This window comes from Plutella xylostella, chromosome 27 (assembly GCF_932276165.1).
Source record: "Plutella xylostella chromosome 27, ilPluXylo3.1, whole genome shotgun sequence".
Classification (NCBI taxonomy): Eukaryota; Metazoa; Arthropoda; class Insecta; order Lepidoptera; family Plutellidae; genus Plutella; species Plutella xylostella.
In genome coordinates, this window is record NC_064007.1 from 7,024,607 (window position 1) to 7,045,949 (window position 21,343).

The 21,343-nt window shown below is 39.2% G+C and overlaps 2 protein-coding genes across 10 annotated transcripts; both read right to left on the reverse strand.

Moving 5' to 3' along the window:
• Positions 1-224: 224 nt before the first annotated feature.
• LOC125490742 lies at positions 225-6,714 on the reverse strand. 9 transcript variants are annotated; one of them, XR_007267885.1, is made up of 4 exons: positions 1,260-6,714; positions 1,118-1,183; positions 934-998; positions 225-688 (listed from the first exon to the last, which is right to left on the reverse strand). XR_007267885.1 is itself a non-coding variant. In XM_048630986.1 (4 exons), the coding sequence occupies exon 4, from the start codon at positions 4,117-4,119 to the stop codon at positions 2,080-2,082; it is 2,040 nt and encodes a 679-aa protein (XP_048486943.1). In that variant the 5' UTR covers positions 4,120-5,744; positions 5,990-6,054; positions 6,174-6,239; positions 6,316-6,714; the 3' UTR covers positions 225-2,079. The 9 variants fall into 9 exon arrangements, 5 of the variants coding, with proteins under 5 accessions (XP_048486943.1, XP_048486942.1, XP_048486941.1 ...); XM_048630986.1 differs by having other exon boundaries at positions 225-5,744; positions 5,990-6,054; positions 6,174-6,239; positions 6,316-6,714; XR_007267884.1 differs by having other exon boundaries at positions 225-998.
• Positions 6,715-15,910: 9,196 nt separating this feature from the next.
• Positions 15,911-20,660, reverse strand: LOC105392870 (trypsin CFT-1). The gene is made up of 5 exons (XM_048631019.1): positions 20,443-20,660; positions 19,695-20,001; positions 19,397-19,535; positions 19,011-19,162; positions 15,911-16,076 (listed from the first exon to the last, which is right to left on the reverse strand). The coding sequence occupies exons 1-5, from the start codon at positions 20,529-20,531 to the stop codon at positions 15,948-15,950; spliced, it is 816 nt and encodes a 271-aa protein (XP_048486976.1). The 5' UTR covers positions 20,532-20,660; the 3' UTR covers positions 15,911-15,947.
• Positions 20,661-21,343: the final 683 nt, after the last annotated feature.

A 21,343-nucleotide genomic window follows, 5' to 3' on the forward strand; every position in this document is an offset into this window, starting at 1 on the left:
TCGGCTTCGAAGACCAACTGTAAGCCTATTTTCCACTGTGTAGTGGGTAGTGAAATTACAATGAGGTGGAAAATAAAAATATCAGAATGTGGTACAGTTATTAATATTTATTTATCCAAACCCTGCCTCACACAATATTTTATAACTCAAATAGGTCTAAAATGAGACCAGGGATTAAGTCCTTATAATTGTCTGGTTGAAGTATACAAGGTATTGCAAGGAAATTACATTAAAGTGGGGAAACCAAAGGTTCTACCCCTGTGTTTCACGCCACAGGGATAGAAAGATGGTATTAACCCCAGAGAAACTTCTATATTACTTCAATGGGATAGCAGTTTAACGTTAAGGCCCCGTAACCGAAGGACGTTGATAGCCTAGCGCCTACAAAAGGTTCAAAGTGCAATTTAGATACTACTGCCCGTTCTAACGGGGCTCCCTACGAAGTAAAAAAAAATAAAATAAAGGTTTTAACCCGCTAGAGTCCACCCGGGTTCTGCCTTTGCAATCCTACATTCAGCAGCGGCGTTAGAAGGCTGATGCCGCTGAAGATTAATAGAAATCCTAAGGAAATTCCTCAGTATCCGCTCAACGAACATACAACGGCCAACCTGGACTGCCGGACGGGGCCAGGACAGGAGCTCCGGACGGCTCGTGGCTCGCTGACGGCTCTGGTCACCAACGACACCTTCTGGAATCGCGAGAAACAGCCTTGGGTCAAGGATGGGTCGTTAAGGACAGCGAAGGCCTAGCTAACATGTCTCAAGTGACGTGTCTTGAATGGCCCCTGGGTATTTCTAACCTAAAACCTACGGTCAATCACTAATCAAACGATTATGGGAAGGTTAGATCTCGTCTCAAAGGCGGTAGCTTTGCTGTTTAAACGTGACACTTGCAAAATAACCTAATCGACACGTGGAAGGTCATGGCGCTTACCTTGGGGTTGGGTCTGGTGACACGCGTCTGGCAATCGCACGCTTCACCGGGCAGGATTGAAATTGCTGTAAAAGAAATACGCGGGGTTAGACGTTGCTACGTGTAGAAATAAAGACAAGGCAGATGGCTTTCGAAATCCAAAGTCATCGGAAATCGAATAACAACGAAATGCTAGTTTACTCACTCGGCAATTCAGGTTAGGTACACATGGTGTGATGCTGCGTGGGTGTCTGTGGCACGTATCTGGTAACTGCAAAGAAACAACTTAGTCAGAATCTATCTCGTAGACCAATCAGATAACCTGAACCCACGATCGAAATACTCACCAGGAAATATGAAGCAAGGAACTTGGTACCAATACGGCCTGCGCCACGCGGGCGGGAAGAAAAATCTAACCACACATTTACTCGAGACGTTCTGACAGAGAATGGTTTGCCTCCTTGCCAGTTCCGAAAAAAGCCGTCACCGGGGATGTCAGCTCATCGTCACAAAACTACTCTGTGGCTAGTCAGCACGATCATTGTTCTGAGCGTCATGTCGCCACTGACCACTGTCCGATGACGATCTGGCACGAGTTTTCTCAAAGGACCACAGACAACAACTGAAAATCTATCCTGTGTGTCGAATTTGACAGCTGATACTTGACAAGACTAACAAAGTAAACAAACAGAATGTAAACAATAAACGAAATGTTAAGTTACAAAAATAATGGTGTTACAGTACCCACCAGAATTTTTCGAGGGTACGAGAAAAATTCAAAGATGGCCCTCCATCTTTAAATCCTAAACACCTAAAACAATCGGAATATGTGGGTCACTCATTTAAGAGAAACCTAAATCAAAGATAATAGCTGGAAAACCCAGCGAATATCAATAAGGTTAAGATCACTCACCGACTCAGTAGAGTCCCTAAGCAATGAGATAAACCCTGAAATAAATTAAATGGAAAATCCCACAAAAAAAAAACTCCACGACGCAAAGTGAATGAGTCCTTAGCATTGTTGGCCTACTCAATAGAGTAAGTCAACACACACAAAGGTAGCCTACGAAACTATTCACTGACTTTGCAACACGACGACGCATAGTAAATGAGCCCTTGGCATTGCTGGCTTACTCAATAGAGTAAGTCAACACACACAAAGGTGGCCTACGGAACATCAATTCTACAGAGAATATCCCTGGCGTGACACTCTGTCTGGTTCCCATTGCTATCTTCAAGAATGTAGACAAATCCAGACACTTGTTGAACTACTGTACACCTCTCGTAATTCGGAGTCAAACTAGCAGTCAAGTACGACTTTGAATCCATGCTTCGACGAACCCTACTGAGTTGGCAATCCTGTGAGCGACGACCACGAACTACCAAACTGGCAGTAGCGTTATCAGCCGGTACACACTTCGAAGCACTCAACTCGTTGCATGAGTTCAAATGTCTAACCTCACTTGCATACGGTTCCCTGCTTTTAGAGACTCCTCTTTTATTGAGTAGGTTCAGAACATCAGGTGCGATATTAAAAGCACGCCAGAAATCTATACCTAACAGCAATTCTGAAGAAATATCAGGAACGACATAAAATTTCACGAAAGCCGTAACATCCTCTACAGTCACCGGTAAAATCTTAAAACCAGAAACCGGAGAATGTGATCCATTAGCCGTGATAATGGATTTCTCCTCAGCTGGATACAACGTACCACAACTGGAGAGGGATTGGGCCGCCTTTCCGCCAATGACCGAAACTGTAGAACCCGAATCCAACAACCCTCTGCAACGATGGTGGTAAATCGCGACATCTAAATAAGGTCGCAAGCCACTGTCCGCGTCTCCATCACCTGCCTCTTCACAGCGGCGGCGACGGCGGTGGCGGCGACGGCGACGACGACGACTACCACTGCCGGAGGATTTGGTTCCAGGCTGCTCGTTGTTCACGCTTACCCCAGCAACGGTTGGTCCAGCAGGATCTGGCTTTTGTTGTAGTTTCGGTGGCTCAGCGACTGACGGACCACACCGTGGACACGTGTGCAAGGTGGCACCCTTTAAACCACAAGAGTAACACAATTGGGTGGGTGGTGCACTACATTGCCAAAGGTCATGTCCAAGAACCCTGCAACGAACGCAAAATAAGTCCACCTCGGTGTCTACGGCGTTAACCGAAAGTCGGTTCCTAGCCTGATAGGCTAAGTCCGGCGCTACCGAATTCGCAGAAACTCGGGGCGGCTCCGCGAAAGAGTCTGCTCGGTATTTGGCGTACTCCAGCTGCCTACAGCGTTCCTTCAGCTCGTTCCAGTTCCCGACGTTTGTAAGAGCAAGCTGACTCGTGTAAAACGGTCTAAGGTTACCTTGTACTATCTCCAGCTGCTCTGACTCCGGTAACGGCACGCTGAGCCTAGAAAAATAATTCCGCATTGTGCTTAAGTACTTTATGATGGATTCATCAGCACCTTGTGTCCGCGACCGCACCTCCTGTAATAAACGCCGATTATAATCGAATGGCAGGAACTCCTCATACAAACGAGCCTTAACCTCTTTCCAACTCGAGACCTCCTCCTTGACACCCCGAAACCAAAACAAGGCGTCACCGCTAAAAATTTCTGCGACGGAATTAAATAACGTCTCTACAGAGATACCTCGAGAATTGCAAAGCTCCTCCAGTCGCTGCACGAATGCCTGTACACTATCACTGCCGTTAAAGACAAGGTTCAGTTTTTGGATCTGTGTGTGGTCCACCTTAGGACATGGCTCTATACACCCTACGACAGGGATATCCTGTTTCTTTTCCTGCTCCTGATAAGCTTTAGAAATGTACTTCAGTTCGCTGTCCCTAGATTCGAGTTGTAAGAGCAAGTCCCCGAGCATACAAGTCTCCTCCTTACTGACGGCATTTATACGACCTAAGCGGTGATATAAATGGTTAGCCAATGATTCGCAACGCTTGATGTGTTTTAACTGCAAATTTGGTTTTGAAAGTGAGCTCTGCAAGTCTTTAATTTTGTTTTTAACTTTTTCTAACTCTGAGGTAACATCTCCCTCAAAGTAAATAACCTCGTCCGAAGGCATCCGCGTAGCCAATTCTGTTAATTGTAATCTTAATTGGTCCGCAGTGGCCTCAGGTTTGACACCTCGGACTGTGGCCTCGTATGTCAATTCATCTTTTAATAAAAGGTTGAAACATATCGGACGTTCCCCCATGATGTTACAACAATATGGATCTAATCCCTAAGGTAGCACACGTTCAAATCAATTTGTGACCCCAGGCTGTATCAACGTTCAATGTAAAGGTCGAACAATAAACACCAATATAAAAATAAATGCTTTCCCATTAAAGTGTGTTTCAGTAAGTCTAAGTACAATATTAAACTTAAGTAAAGTTAAGTTATAACTGACAGTTAAATGATGTGTAAAACAATACATTAACTCATAAAAGGTTGACCTTGTAAATCAATTTGTGATCCCAGGCTGTATCAACGTTCAATGTAAAGGTCGAACAATAAACACCAATATAAAAATAAATGCTTTCCCATTAAAGTGTGTTTCAGTAAGTCTAAGTACAATATTAAACTTAAGTAAAGTTAAGTTATAACTGACAGTTAAATGATGTGTAAAACAATACATTAACTCATAAAAGGTTGACCTTGTAAAAAAATTTGGTTATTTTTTATAAAAAATTGATAAAACAAAACTGTAATTATTAAAAGTTGAGTGTTTAAGTTAAACAGACAATAACAATGTCTCAGCAAAATTGTTTAAAAACAATCACCAACTGTTCAATAATTAACTAAATAAAATTCCAGCAGAAGGTTTTCCTTTCAATAACGTTTGGAATAAGAGGTTATACAAATTTAACGCAATCTCAACAAAAAAATAAGGCATGTTAAGTCAATAAAATAAAATGTCTGAAATAAGAGGTTAAAATTTTTAACACAATATCCACACAGAAAAATATAGCCTTATTAAGTTAATAAATTAAAAAAAAAGAAACCTTCTGCAGTGATTCTCTGTCAGCACGTCACGATGACACACGCAAAACACACACAAGAAATTATAATACTAATTAATTTCTAATTACCCCCCGGGTAGACTCAGGCCTGTCTAAGCGATAGATTAGACTATAAGCTAACGGATTAAACTCTGCTCGGGCGCCAAATGTAAGCCTATTTTCCACTGTGTAGTGGGTAGTGAAATTACAATGAGGTGGAAAATAAAAATATCAGAATGTGGTACAGTTATTAATATTTATTTATCCAAACCCTGCCTCACACAATATTTTATAACTCAAATAGGTCTAAAATGAGACCAGGGATTAAGTCCTTATAATTGTCTGGTTGAAGTATACAAGGTATTGCAAGGAAATTACATTAAAGTGGGGAAACCAAAGGTTCTACCCCTGTGTTTCACGCCACAGGGATAGAAAGATGGTATTAACCCCAGAGAAACTTCTATATTACTTCAATGGGATAGCAGTTTAACGTTAAGGCCCCGTAACCGAAGGACGTTGATAGCCTAGCGCCTACAAAAGGTTCAAAGTGCAATTTAGATACTACTGCCCGTTCTAACGGGGCTCCCTACGAAGTAAAAAAAAATAAAATAAAGGTTTTAACCCGCTAGAGTCCACCCGGGTTCTGCCTTTGCAATCCTACATTCAGCAGCGGCGTTAGAAGGCTGATGCCGCTGAAGATTAATAGAAATCCTAAGGAAATTCCTCAGTATCCGCTCAACGAACATACAACGGCCAACCTGGACTGCCGGACGGGGCCAGGACAGGAGCTCCGGACGGCTCGTGGCTCGCTGACGGCTCTGGTCACCAACGACACCTTCTGGAATCGCGAGAAACAGCCTTGGGTCAAGGATGGGTCGTTAAGGACAGCGAAGGCCTAGCTAACATGTCTCAAGTGACGTGTCTTGAATGGCCCCTGGGTATTTCTAACCTAAAACCTACGGTCAATCACTAATCAAACGATTATGGGAAGGTTAGATCTCGTCTCAAAGGCGGTAGCTTTGCTGTTTAAACGTGACACTTGCAAAATAACCTAATCGACACGTGGAAGGTCATGGCGCTTACCTTGGGGTTGGGTCTGGTGACACGCGTCTGGCAATCGCACGCTTCACCGGGCAGGATTGAAATTGCTGTAAAAGAAATACGCGGGGTTAGACGTTGCTACGTGTAGAAATAAAGACAAGGCAGATGGCTTTCGAAATCCAAAGTCATCGGAAATCGAATAACAACGAAATGCTAGTTTACTCACTCGGCAATTCAGGTTAGGTACACATGGTGTGATGCTGCGTGGGTGTCTGTGGCACGTATCTGGTAACTGCAAAGAAACAACTTAGTCAGAATCTATCTCGTAGACCAATCAGATAACCTGAACCCACGATCGAAATACTCACCAGGAAATATGAAGCAAGGAACTTGGTACCAATACGGCCTGCGCCACGCGGGCGGGAAGAAAAATCTAACCACACATTTACTCGAGACGTTCTGACAGAGAATGGTTTGCCTCCTTGCCAGTTCCGAAAAAAGCCGTCACCGGGGATGTCAGCTCATCGTCACAAAACTACTCTGTGGCTAGTCAGCACGATCATTGTTCTGAGCGTCATGTCGCCACTGACCACTGTCCGATGACGATCTGGCACGAGTTTTCTCAAAGGACCACAGACAACAACTGAAAATCTATCCTGTGTGTCGAATTTGACAGCTGATACTTGACAAGACTAACAAAGTAAACAAACAGAATGTAAACAATAAACGAAATGTTAAGTTACAAAAATAATGGTGTTACACAACGCTCAAATGAATATCTCAATGTCACCGCTTTTCATGGGCTCTTGCCCGCGCATCGATTTCCCACCAGATATGAAAACTGTCTCGACCATGTTCTAGTCAAAACTTGTTGCCCTGCCTCTACATTAGTCCTTGAAGCTACCATTACGGATCACTCTCCTGTAATTTTCTGCCTTGATCACTCAGGTTTAAAACGGAATAAAAAACAAATCGTATCCCGCACAAATTATCCCGCTGTTTTAAAAGACATTGAAAATAAAAACTTTTCACTAATATACTCAATGAGTGATGTAAATGAGGCAACTGATACTTTGATTAATATTATTAAATCGGTAATCGACACACATACGATTTCAACTATAATTCCATGTCGTCAAAGAATCATAAAACCATGGATCACACTAGGATTGTTGAGATGTATCCATAATAGAGACAACATGCACAAAACTTTAAAAAAACAACCCGATAATCTGGTACTTAAAATAACATATAAACGCTACCGCAATTTTTGTAATATCCTCCTCCGTAAGCTTAAATGTAACTATGAGAAGTCAGAATTTGATAAAGCCCGTAATAACGCAAAAAAAACCTGGGAAGTAATTAAGAAAGTCACGGATACCTCACGTACCATATCATCTCCTTCAGAATTATTAAATATATCTCATAATGCCAGCCTCTCAGTTAACGAGGTAAACAGATATTTCGCTAATATAGGGAAAGATTTAGCTGATAAGATAACTCCTAACCCTAACTATGTACCGCCATCTGTAGGTAGCAACCCCGTTTCGCCATCTAACTCTCTTACCCTTCTTGAAGTGACTGCTGAAGACATTCGCGCTATCATCTTGAACCTGCGTAGCGATGCAGCCGCTGGATGGGATTGGATTTCCTTCAAATTTTTAAAGTCCGCAGAACACACCTTGACCCCAATAATAACATTTATCTGTAACTTAGCAATCAGGACGGGTAAATTTCCTAGAGCGCTAAAAAAAGCAATGGTTCTTCCTATACACAAGAGTGGAGACAGAATGTTAGTGAACAATTACAGACCTATATCTATATTGCCCTCACTTTCTAAAATCCTAGAAAGAGTTATCAATACTGCTCTAGTCAGTTTCCTGGAAAACAATTCCCTTCTGTCTAAAAATCAATTTGGTTTCAGAAAGAGTCTTTCGACGGAAGATGCAGTATTATCACTCACTGACTTTCTAGTTAAAAAAATTGACGACAAGTATAAGTGTCTTGGTATCTTCCTTGACTTATCCAAGGCTTTCGACACGGTGTCTGTCCCACTATTGATAAAAAAACTAGAAAAGTTTGGTGTCAGGGGCATTGCCCTGGATCTTCTAATTGATTACCTAACCGATAGAACCCAATTTATAAAAATTGACTCTCATATCAGTGACACACTTTCAGTTAACTATGGCGTGCCCCAGGGTAGCATCCTGGATCCAACCCTCTTCCTCATCTATGTTAATGAGCTCTGCAATATAACAGCAAATCAATCCAGCATCTTCGCCTATGCTGATGACACGGCAATTATCGCTTATGGACGGACCTGGGAGGAAACCATTGCAATTGCAGAAAGTGTTCTTTCTCTGGTTATGACGTGGCTCACAAATAACCTTCTGACTTTAAATATACTAAAAACCAAATATTTAACATTTGCGATTAGACCAAGCGACCACCCTCAAGAATTAACTATTCATGCTCACACATGTCAGAATACGCCGGTGCAGTGCTCCTGTCTTGCCTTAAGTAGTGTCAAATCAATAAAATATTTGGGTGTCGTTCTAGATTGCTGTCTCAACTGGTATGAACATCTTAATTATCTAATGAACAGAACCAGGAAACTAATATTCATCTTTAAAAAACTCAGAAATTCTGCTGACAATGAAACCTTAAGAATGGCCTACACGGCACTCTGTGAGTCGATCCTTACTTACTGTATCCCTGTCTGGGGAGGTTCATCGAAGACTACTTTTATAGATCTGGAAAGGTCGCAGAGAGCAGTGCTCAAAGTTTTATTTCGAAAACCTTTCCGGTATCCTACAAAACAATTATACAGCGAACTCTCCCTTCTAACCGTTAGACAACGCGAACTAAGGATGCTGCTCGAAGAAGACCTAAACCTCCCTTCCACAACTTTGATGTGCGTACAACATTTGCTAAAAAACAATTCAGCTACCAAAGTTCTAAATTATATAACTATATTAATAACTCCCTCGATCTTATATCTTCCACTAAGTACAAATGTAAAAATAAATTAAAAATCTGGCTCTTAACGTTAGACTACGATAGCACTGAATCCATAATAAAATAACTCATATTTTGCCACTTTTCCGTAAATCAACTATATAATCATTTCATTCATTCATTCGTAATCAAATCACAAACACAACATCTTATAAATGTACACACACACAAAACACACACACACACACACACACACACACACACACACACACACACACACGCACACACTCACACACACACACACACACACACACACACACACACACACACACACACACACCCACACTCAAACAGACACAAGCATTCAATCCAATCGAGATGTACAAATAGAAATACTTACCTATGTTATTTGTATTAACTACTATAGTAATATTCTAGCTTTGTAAATTGTTAAACTTAAACTAAAATCTTTTACTTAATTAGATTTTCAAAGATAAAAACCCTAAACAATGTTATTTTGATAAGTTACTAACTACTTTTGTGTACTATATCGGTGAGTGACCACTGATCCTCATCTTACAGGTTTTTACCTAGTTTGAGTATCAGGGGACATATTATTCATGCATATATATAGCTTACATCTATGCTTGTTAACTTTGTTTTTTTTTGTAATTAAGTTTAAGTTTGGCTATGAAATAAATTATTATTTATTTTATTATTATTATTATTATTTTTTATTATCCTTTTTGAACATGGGTTTTATGATTGTAGTTTTGAGCCCCATTGGAAATTTTTCCTCTACAATACATAAATTTATAATGTGACATAGCAAGTGGCATATTAGGTCTTAAGTGGCATACTTTACTACTTTAGTATTGATATTGTATTGATGTATTGACCCGTACTCGATGTTTTTTTTTAGAGACTTAATTATGTTTTATATTTCCAACGGATTTGTTGGTTTCATATATATTGAATTGTTATTTTTATTGGAGAGTGTTATTTTGTTTTTACTAGTATTTTCGTGTCGATTGATCGTATCAACATAGTGATTATTAAATGATTGTTAAATGTCTCTGGGTTGATTGATTACTTTATTATGTACCACTATTTGTTTTATTGATTCTTTCGGAAATATTGGTTTTGCGTTTTTTATTACTTTCCAGGTTGCTTTTGATATATTTTTTGATGATTGTAGTTGATTTATAGACATGATGCCATGTAGTGATCTAGTTCTGTTAAGATAAGTGATATTAAAAGTGTAGGTTCTAAAGTACGTTGTCACCGACAAACCGTTTCCAATTTATAAGTAGCGAATATATTCGCCCACTCGCGACGTCATCCTTTGTTCACCTTAGATCTAGACGCATTGATTTGCACGGCGTTCAGTCTCTGCTCACCACTCTGGCAACTACCCGCTCATAATAAATCTCATACGTACCTACCTTGTCTGCGAGAACCTAACTCGTCAAATCTAGACTTTAATAATTCTTATTGTACTAATAAAGTGTTTATACGTTATTCCCATCTGGGTAAGTTGTGCAAACCTTCTTATGTTAGTAGGTAATTAGCTGTGTATCATTGTGTTTTATGCTGTGCATTTTTAAATATAAAACCGTTGACCTTTTGTCATTGAAAATAACCGTTGGTTAAATTAGTGCCATGCCTTTTGCTTATTACAGTGCTTCTTTTCTATTTCTTGTCAGAAAGTAACTGTCTGACTCTCTTACTATAGAATAGATTTGACATTTATTAGGTTTTGTATTTATTCCAGACAACTCTCTCTCTCTCTCTTTCAGGCTATGTGTCCCATATGGTGGTGGGGTCTGCCTTCCCCGTTTTCTCTCTCCGCTTCGCCCTGTCTCCAACGTCGTCTTCAGAGACTTGGCAGTGTCGTAGGTCTTTTTGCACTACGTCTATCCATCTGGTTTTAGGTCTTCCTCGGGATCTTCGACCGGGGGCGGACAGGCGCAGTGCTTCGTTTCCAACATAGTCAGGTGGTCTTCTCTTGACATGTCCGAACCATCGTAAGCGGTTTTCTTGGAGTTTGTCGGCGATGTCGCATACTCCCAGGCTGCCGCGAACGTACTCATTGCGGATTCTGTCAAGCCTTGTGACCCCGCACATCCACCTCAACATCTTCATTTCAGCCGCTTGGACCGCTCTGACATGCGTTTGCGTCGCTGCCCAGGTCTCACTGCCATACATTAGGACCGGGCGTATGATGGTTTTGTACACAAGACCTTTCAACCTTACCGGCATTTTTCTGTCACAAGTAACACCAGTTACTTCGCGCCATTTTAGCCAGGCGGCAGCTATTCTGTGTTGGATGTTATATTCCACTTTACCAGAACTGTGCATCATGTTTCCCAAATACTTATAGTGGTCGCACTTGATGATTTGTTGGCCGTCGATGATGATGGGGCTGTCACCTGGGTCTGGTTCGTTGCATGCCATGTATTGGGTAATGGGTTTAAGTAACACTTAGCTTTAGGCCGCCTTTTTGCAACTGATGTTTCCACTCCAGAAGGGCCTTTTGTAGGGAGGTTCTGCTCTCCGTGCTACATCGTCCGCGTATATAAACGTCCACGCAGCCGTACTCTGTGCTGTTTCCGTCAGCGCATCCAGGACCAAGCAAAACAGGAAAGGGCTTAGGACTGAACCTTGGTGTACCCCTTCTGCTACAGCAATGAGCCGAGGAGCACCTACAACCGTCCTCACAACAGACCTTGCATTTTTATACATGTCCGCAATACAGGGGACAGTTCTTTGCACGGTATTCTTCGGCAATAGTATTTAGAGCGAACATAGGATCCGTAGTGGATACGCCGGGAACAAAGCCGTAGTGTTTTTTTGAGAGTGAGCACTCCTGCCTCAGTCGGCTATCAATCACTCTTTCGTACAACTTCATTGTATGGCACATAAGTTTGACTCCACGGTAATTATTACACTCAAGTTTACTTCCTTTCCCTTTGTAGATGGGTACGATTGTGCTTAATCCCCATGCAGATGGCATTTTCGATGTCTCCATCATGCGATTGAAGAAGTTTGTGAGTAGAATAATGCCGTGGTCACTAAGGCACTTCCATGCTTCTACGGGTATTCCGTCGGGACCTACTGCTTTCATATTCGACATCTTTTGCAGAGCCCTCTTTACTTCCCATGGATTTATTGGAGCAATCAAACCTTGGTTTTTTTGTGCTTCTGGGAGATTGATATTAACGGGTATTTTGTTTAACAGATCTTCGTAATATTTTTGCCAGATTTTTGCCTAATATTTATTCAAGATAACTGAAAAACTTTAATAACGCAATGTAGGATTTCATAGTAATTTGCCTTGGTTCCATAAATGCTCTCTGTATTGCGCTTTTAGTGCCATCTGTTGGTTGTATCCGGAACTGTCTGTCTGTCTGTCTGTTACTCTTTCACGCCAAAACTACTGAACGGATTTGAATGAAATTTGGTATACATATGGTTTAGACCCTGAGAAAGAACATAGGCTTTTTATTGCGAAACGGAGGTTGTAAGGGGTTAAAAGGGAGGGTTAAAAGTTGTATTATGCGATTACTTAATTTTAAAAGATAAAAATATGACGGCTGACTAGCGTAGTGGTTAGTGACCCTGACTGCTATGCCGAAGGACCCGGGTTCGTTTCCCGGCTGCGGCAGATCTTTTTTTAAAGAAACTTTAAACTTCGACCTGTGAGGGGATTCAAATTCAAATTCAAATGGTTTAATCGACGTAAAATTTTACAATTATTTGTCGATAGTCATCTACCACCATTTTACAATGGATGAAATAGGGGTTCAAATTTTGTATGAAGTTCGTCATTTTTGAAGATAAAAACATTATATTATTTTTTATTTAGGCACTAAATAAGAAACAAATAAAAAATTTAGCATTTTAAATTTTTTACCAGTGTTGACCAATACCATATAGTAGTTGAAAGTTTTATGAGAAGTTTTAGAAATACGTTCATATATGGCGGATCGCGGTATGGTTTGGTCTTAGCTGATGTACTTACTGTACTTACTTTACAATACGAGGTTTCATTCATATTGAATATGGTGCTTATGTTAGAAAACATAGAAAATAGAGTTTATAATGGGTGTTCGTCATTTTTTAAGATAAAACTATGAAACTTAGTACGTACTGTGTCTTAAGATAAAATGTGCAGAGATTTTCTATAAATGGAATTCCCATGACTGACACGCACACGATATCAACGCAGTCTAAACCATAGACTTAGTCTATACTGGCGTAAGTATATACTAAGTCTATGGTCTAAACGGCTAAACCTAGGCACTTGAAATTTGAAAGGGACGTAGCGTAGTTTAGGTACCGTAGATTCCCACAAAAACGGGAGTTAGCGGTTGAAATTCGGCATTTAACTTAGGCTGTTTTTACAGCATGCAGATTTCATTACGCACGCGGGATTTCCTTGCACGCTTTCATACAAGTATTCATTGTAACGCGTGGAATATGCACGCGAGATGCGGGAAAATGGGGTTCTATCCCGCGTGCGTGATGAAATCTGCATGCTGTTAAAACAGCCTTAAAGCTTAGTTACAATAGGATATTGCAAGATACCTATACTCTGTCCATTATATTATTGGTTTTTTGACATTCGAAATCCCATACATACATATTTGATGACTGCAAAGGAAAACCAACTTTACTTGCCAGGTATAAGGAAACTTCAAAAATACAATAAATTATTAAATTAAATAACTAACATAGTGGAAGCTCTATAGATGTTTTCAATTTAACACATCTGCACACCTACAGGTGCGACAAACTTATCTGTTCCACTGTTTGTGGCACTGTAAGTATAGTTAGTCCCGAATTGTTCCAATTTATAAAAATGGAATAGAAACGGATATAAAAAATCAATTCTATCTTGTTTTTCAAAAATATTTGAATCTATGGTATGTCCTATACTTAGGCATCACATCTATAATTATCTATCGGCAAATCAGCATGGATTCTGCAAGGGTCGATCAATTGAAACCAACCAAATTTCTTTCTTGACAGACGTATCCATGGAAGTAGACAAGGGCCTAGGCCTAGACTCTAGAGGTTGATTGTATATACACCGATTTTAGTAGCGCTTTTGATAAAGTTAGCCATCCTCTCTTGCTTCAAAAGTTGGAATCATATGGAGTGTATGGCTCCATCTTGATGTGGTTTCAATCATACCTTAATTCCCGATCACAGTCTGTATCAGTTAGCGTTTTTTTATCCAGGGAGTATATTGCTGTTTCTGGTATACCACAGGGGTCAAATTTAGGTCCACTTCTGTTTTTGATTTTTAACAATGACATTGTTCACGAAATTAAAAATTCTAAGTTCCAAATATTTGCTGACGACTTAAAACTCTTTAAAACCATTAAAAGTGAAGATGATACTGAATTACTACAGGATGATTTAAATAGAATTAAAGAATGGTGCGATCAAAATAAAATGTTACTTAACGCCAGAAAATGTTATCACGTTAAGTATACACTCAAAAGAAATGTGCAAGCATCTAATTATAGCATTGACGAAGCGGTCATCAAAAAAGTAAGTGAAATGCGTGATGTAGGCGTAATACTGGATAGCAAACTTACCTTTACTTCGCACATCGAAACCGCTGTAAAGAAGTCAGCTAAAATGTTAGGTTTTCTGAGACGACATACTAGAGAATTCCAGTCGCGTACTAAAATAATTTTATATAACGCAATGGTGAGAAGTCACCTTGAGTTTGCCAGTGTTGTGTGGAATCCTACCTATTCAGTGCACTCCCAAAAGATTGAGAGCATACAAAGGGCATTCACTAGACACTTGGCCTTCCTCTCTCAGGGTATTTCTCATCGCCAGCCCTATGATCAGCGTCTCTCATTTTACATGATAGGAGAATGGTGAATCACATTAACTTCCTACAAAAGGTGATAGAGGGTAGAATCGATTCTGCATTTTTCCTTCAGAATGTGAGCATATCAGTCCCATACCATCTTCCTAGAAAACCCATCTCAAAAATATTATTTGTTCCGGTGACCAAAACTAACCTCGGACAACAAACACCACTCTTCCGAATGAGCCAAGAGTACAATTTTACTGTCACTAAAATACCCAATCTAGACATATTTTGTAAGAGTAACCTGAAAAACAAATTGCTCAACCACTTTTATAAGAAATAAAAATAGGTATTATGTATAGAATAAATAAATAATTTATTGAAGACGTACTATATTCATAGCAATATTAATAAGTAGCAACTCATTCTATTATTGTAGTGATTATTTGTTAAAATTTAAATTTATTGAAATTCAATTTAAGTACCTCAATAAGTTATATTCTGAAATTTGTAATATATAATATAATATTTTTTTCTTCAATAATGTATTTAAATTAATTTTATTTTATTAATTTTGTATTGCATTGCGTGTAAGAATAACCATTATATTTATATTGTATTTGGAATTAAGTACCGTAATTGTAGATGTTAATTATAAGATTTAAAATTTAATTTAATGAATGATGTGGGTACCTAGTTGATACTCGTATGCATGTATAGACTTAAGTATATTTTTGTAAATGTTAATAAGATGATTTTATGTGCATGTTGTTGGTACTCCAAAGTAAATAAATAGTTATGGTTTTGTTTTGAAGTACCTAAGTAAGTTTTGTTTTGTTATGAAGTATGAAAAAACCAAAACCGCATAAGTTAGATGCTTGAAATTAAACATACATAGGTAGTTCGGGAGTCGTCCACGGAAAATAATTTTAAGGCGAAGCGAAGCTCGCGGGCAACAGCTAGTATAACAATGTTTTTTACAACACCACTGTGCAAATTTTATTTAAGGTAAATGTAGCTATTACTGGCCTCCTAAAGATCCTTAGCTTTGCAAGTGAACTCTAGGGAATAAACGGAAATGCAAAACTTACATTTATGACTATTTACCTAAAAGCCACTTTTTAAATATACATTTATAAAAAATAAGTAAAATTAATGTGTTTAAATTTAGACACTAAAATTATCTTCTGTAGGTACTTACTGAATTCATGAGATTTTGGAATATATTATCCAAATTGACGTTGCGAAGGCGAGTAGCATCAAACTGGTGACGTCAGCTGCCACGGCGGTATTGTGACTGTTCTTGTGCACGACCACAACCTGATTTTGACTTACCTGGAAATGATGAATGATTGCATCCCTCCAGCCAGGAGTTACCCTTGTATCACGGAAATCGCCGCGCCTACTGGGGGGCGCTCAGTGAAAAGTTTAAAATTATAATGTAAATCGAGGGTATCAGCTCCTACTTACCTACCTTATTTCATCAAATTTGCTCACCATACTTAGGTATGTACACACGGCAACGTTAAATGGTTGGCAGGGCACACTAACGTAGGTAGTGTATGTGTGTGTCAGCGACGTCGACGTAATTATTTAGTTCTGGGCAACCCACACACGAATATTGTAAGCATGTAGTTGTGCCAGTGACAAGGATTCATTGTTTTTTATTATATGAAGCAAAATTTTGCAAGGCATTGTAATAGATTGAATGGCTCAGTTGGTATGATACAAGACTTACAATAATCGGTATGGTGGTTCAAATCCCACTGAACTTTCAATATTCCTTTTTTGTTTTTTATTATAGATTTAATTTTTTTTTTTAATAATAGTACTGTAGTATATACGAATAAAAGCAACACAGAAAGTAAATGAAACAAGTTATTAAGTGTTAAAATTATCAAATTTATTCTTGCCGTAACATAAACATTAAGGATGTTACGTTTTTGTTGTTTTACGTTTTAAAACATACTTGTAGTTTATATTAATAAGGAAAATTTTCAATTAGCAGTTTTAAATCATAATAAACATCAGAAAAGGATGGACTGGCTGTTTTACTAAAGAAAATAGGCAAGTCATTAGTTATATGAATCAACATGTTAATTAGCTAGAAATAAGATAACTTATTCCAACCTCAGTAACAATAACATCATTAACACATTGGCTTACCCATAATTGTAAATTATAATAAGTATTTAACAAAATAACTACCTACCTATACAGTAGGTAGGTAGTTATTTTGTATACTATAGGTAATGTATAGTATATCATGAATTAATATTATCTGTATAAGAACTAACCAATAAAATTAAGATAGTTTTAAGAACACCGTCACACATTAACACCAGGCAAAACAACAGCGATGACAAAAGGAGTGTGTGGCCACTGACAGGCGTCTGTTAAGTTCTCTGAAGACAGCTGACACTGGCCCTACCCTTCAAATGTTTGTTGCCATTATAATTGTAAGTGTGACTGTGTGAAACAAAGAAAAAAAAAAAAAAAAAAAAACACGAAATGCACAACTGGGGGTTTTTAGTCGGTTAAAGGCCGACACTACCTGGGTCCCCTTCCCAGGTGTCTGTGTAGATTTTCCTCCAGGAGTGCAAAAAAAAAAAAAAAATATTATTAATAATATATAGGTATATATATATAAAAGATAAAATATATATATATATTATAAGCTTCCACATTGAGTAGTGAGTAGTTAAAAGATGAAGACAAAAAACAACCAAACTCTCACAATATATTGATCTCTCAAAAAGGCACGGACATAAAGTCTGTGGAGTGATAATAAAATCTTTAAAAAAAAAAAAAAATAAAAAAAAACAAAACAAAATAACTAAAATCTTATACAAATGAAAAAAAAAAAATTACTGAGCTAACCCCAATCACTATAATTTTCACCACTTTTTCGCCATAATATCTTACGTCCATCCTTGTCTGACTTAAAGGACTTTTCATCACTAAATATCACCACATTGTTGCACCAATCAAAGTTTAAAATAGTCAGTCGCAAAACGCACTCTGTTTCGACGATGCTGATCGGTTAGAGCAATTTTCTTCGTCGGCACCGCAACCCAGCTGCACGCAAGTGAACCCGTACGGTTTGTAGGGATAGATTATGTGTTGTGGCCGTAGAACGGGTGCTGCAGAACGGATCAGCGCTATGTGCAGCTACGATTTCTCGATGGCGTGGTGATGGTGATGCATCCGTATAGACGACTACTGTCTACATGTCCCGAATCTGCGTATCGGTGAACCCATAATTGAACAGTTCTCCTCTGCAAACGAAAAAACAAATACTTAGCTTATACAAATACAAATATTCTAACAGTCAAATAAAATATTTACAATTCTATGTTACTTACCGTTAAACGTCTTGCGATTTCACTAATTGTAATGTTTTGTTCATATAAATACGATTATCTCCGCCTTTTTGAACATGGTTAAGTGACTTTCCATACTGACTGCGAAAAGTAATTAATTAAATTGACAAATCACAAAGTAAATCACTTTGCAGACGCAGAGGTGAATTGTCACTAAAACTAAAAACAAATTTCGTTTATTCATATTGTATGAGGGTAGAATGGTTTTAATTCTCAAATGAAGAACGAATCATATATTTTTGGCGAAGAGAAATAGTCGACAGCTATGCAGCTTGTAGTCATTTGTCAGTTTCAAATATATTAATTTTATACTCAACAGCGTTTAAATTAACGCAAAATTTGAATTAAGTCAAATAAAAATAACCATCTGTGGACTCGAACTCACGACCTATGTTTCATTAGTCTAACATTCTACCAATGAGCTACGAAGTGTATAGACACAGGTAGTAAAATTTTGCTTCACATCAATTTTATAACTATTTCACTAACACTACCGGTTGATATTTTTATGTTACAGCTGGTATACGGGCGTTTGCCTACGCGCAAACTCGTTTGTGCTGTTGTGGGTGTGTGTGGTTTGTTACTGGTGTGTAAACCGATTTCTGCGTTTATGCACACATAGACAACGTTAGTGTGCACACATACACTACGTTAGTGTGCCCTGCCAACCATTTGACGTTGCCGTGTGTACTTACTTAAAAACTTTCGCTTTTATAATTTTACGTATTAGGTAGGGTGTAGGTATGATAACAAAAATATTTTATTGTTCGTCATAAAGAAATGTTAAGAGAAGAAACTCTTTAAGGGGGGGCATTCTCAGCCGTGGGGTGCAAGGACTGCAAGGGTACCTCGCTGTTCTATTTCAATATTTCATTAAACTACTTACAGTGTTGTTGATCCAGTCGGTGTAGCTAGAGACGCGCGTAGACACATCAGGGTAAAAGTAAGTGTCGCATAACTTCCCAAATGAGGTCACCCCAACCACCACCCCGTTGTACACCAAGGGACCACCTGAGTCACCCTTGCAAGTACTAGCTCCTGTAGGGGACAAACTCTTATTGTAAGCCGAGATATGTATGACGACTTGAAGAGTCTGTAAAATACCCAAGGTGTGTGGACGGACACAAACTTTCTCACAAACACTCATGAATCCTGTGACTTCGAAGCGGGTCTTATTTTCATCAAAACTCAAACGCACTCAATAGAACTCGTCAAACGTCTCCATAGGTCGGTCCAGCCTGTCGACTTCATAAGTCAGATAAACGAGCTTACCTCCAACACCAAGCAGCCCCACGCAGAGCATGTTGTTGTATGAGAATAATCTCGGATAACGCGCGGCGCAGGTGTCTCGGTCCACCGTGCGCAGCCCCACGTGCCGCAGCCCGAGGGGGGTTGACTTGCTGCAGTTCATCTACGGGGTATTACAGTAGTGGTATAGGAAGGGTATTAGCTCATTTATCATGCATGCCAAACATGGGGTTTATATCAGTTTATTATAAAATAAGATATTAGGTCATTATTTACCTATAGATGCCGATAAAATCCGCAAGATGAAGTGTTTGATACTCACATCAGTCTGTCCCCACCCGACAGCTACCACAGACGCGTTGTCCGGGACCACATACCCCCCCGGGGGGATGGCGGCTGGCTGCACCGAGCTGCTCCGGTAGTTGCTTATACTGGTCGGCAGCACCAACACTGCCACGTCGTTGTCTTTACTCTTCGAATATTTGTAGTTGTAGTCCTCGTGGACCACGGTCTTGGACGTCGCATGCTCTGAGCCTCCGCGGTCATTGTAGGTGGATCCGACGCGAATGACAACTTTAGATGCCCTCAAGATGGTAGTTCCAGTAGCAGCTGCAGTGTCATTGATTTTTCTGGAAAGATTTTATAGATATGGTGAAGATAGATCATTCACTGTATGAATTATCATGTACTGCAGTGGCGAAGGGTTCACACCTATAACACAGTTCTCGTCGGCTTTGAATCTAGAAATTAATCTAAAAATGGCTAACGACGTCCGTTTCTGGCGGTATCTTCGGTAATATCTATATTTCAGCCACCAGGGATTAGGACGGGGACGGGACGGTTCTAAAAATTGGAATTATCATGATAACGAGGGGGGTGGCCTTGGCAGTTTTTGAAAACGCTTTCAAACGCAAGTTATGATTTTTTATCCACTGGCGGCGCTAGTTCTGCGTATAATAGCGCCTTCAAGCGCAGCGAAGCTCTTGGAGGCAGCATGTAAATTAATGAAAGGGAAATATAGTGAGACATTCACGATAATTTAGTACTTACAACATTTTGGAATTTATTACCTATGTAAGCAGTGCGCAGCGGTGAGCACGTGGTGCTGTGTGAGTATCACGCCCCCACAGAAACCCCCCAGCAGCCACTGACCATGCATCTGCAAATACAGTGATAAAGTACGTTACAATGAGGGCTATATAATAACTAACCGCAAATTTAAAACAACCTTAAAATAACATAAGGCTACGTCAAACAGAAAGCATTACTAGCGCGCGTCAGAAAGATGTGTTGTACTACTATGGTAAACAGAGCGCCAGCGCTAGCGTTGCGTTGCGTATGACGCGCGCTAGTAACGCGTCCGTTTGACAAAAAGAAACGTAACTTCATAATTTTAATTTTTAGGACCTATGGCCTCCTAATTTAACAAGAGTTTTGGGGCCTTACCATCGAAATAGAAATACATGGTAAAAGTTGGCTGTCTATAAATTACAAATGATTATTTTTTAATTAAAAACTTATAAAATTGTACAATGTAGTGTTTTGTAATATTTGTACAACGAAATAAAATAAAACATGTTTTTTATTATTATTCCGTGGAAGTTTAAAACCCTGAAAACTGACGTATCTACTTAATTAGTTATACTTAATCAAATCATTAGTAAGTAATGTCACATAATTTTGAAATGATCTGATAACTTACATCAGAACTCCCAACAAATAACTTTCATTGTTGATATTGAATACCTTCATCATTTGAATTTCTAGAACATTTGAGAAGTATTTCTCGGACATACTGAGACGCACTGACCCTACCCGTACAACTGTGTACCTACGGTCACAGTCACATCACGTCCCTGTTTGGTGTCGGGAGGTATTATGAAAATTTAAACTTTTCATTGCTCGCGTTGACAGCTTCCATAAATATGTCGGTGGGTCTGGTAAAGCAGCAGTACCGTATAAAATGATCGA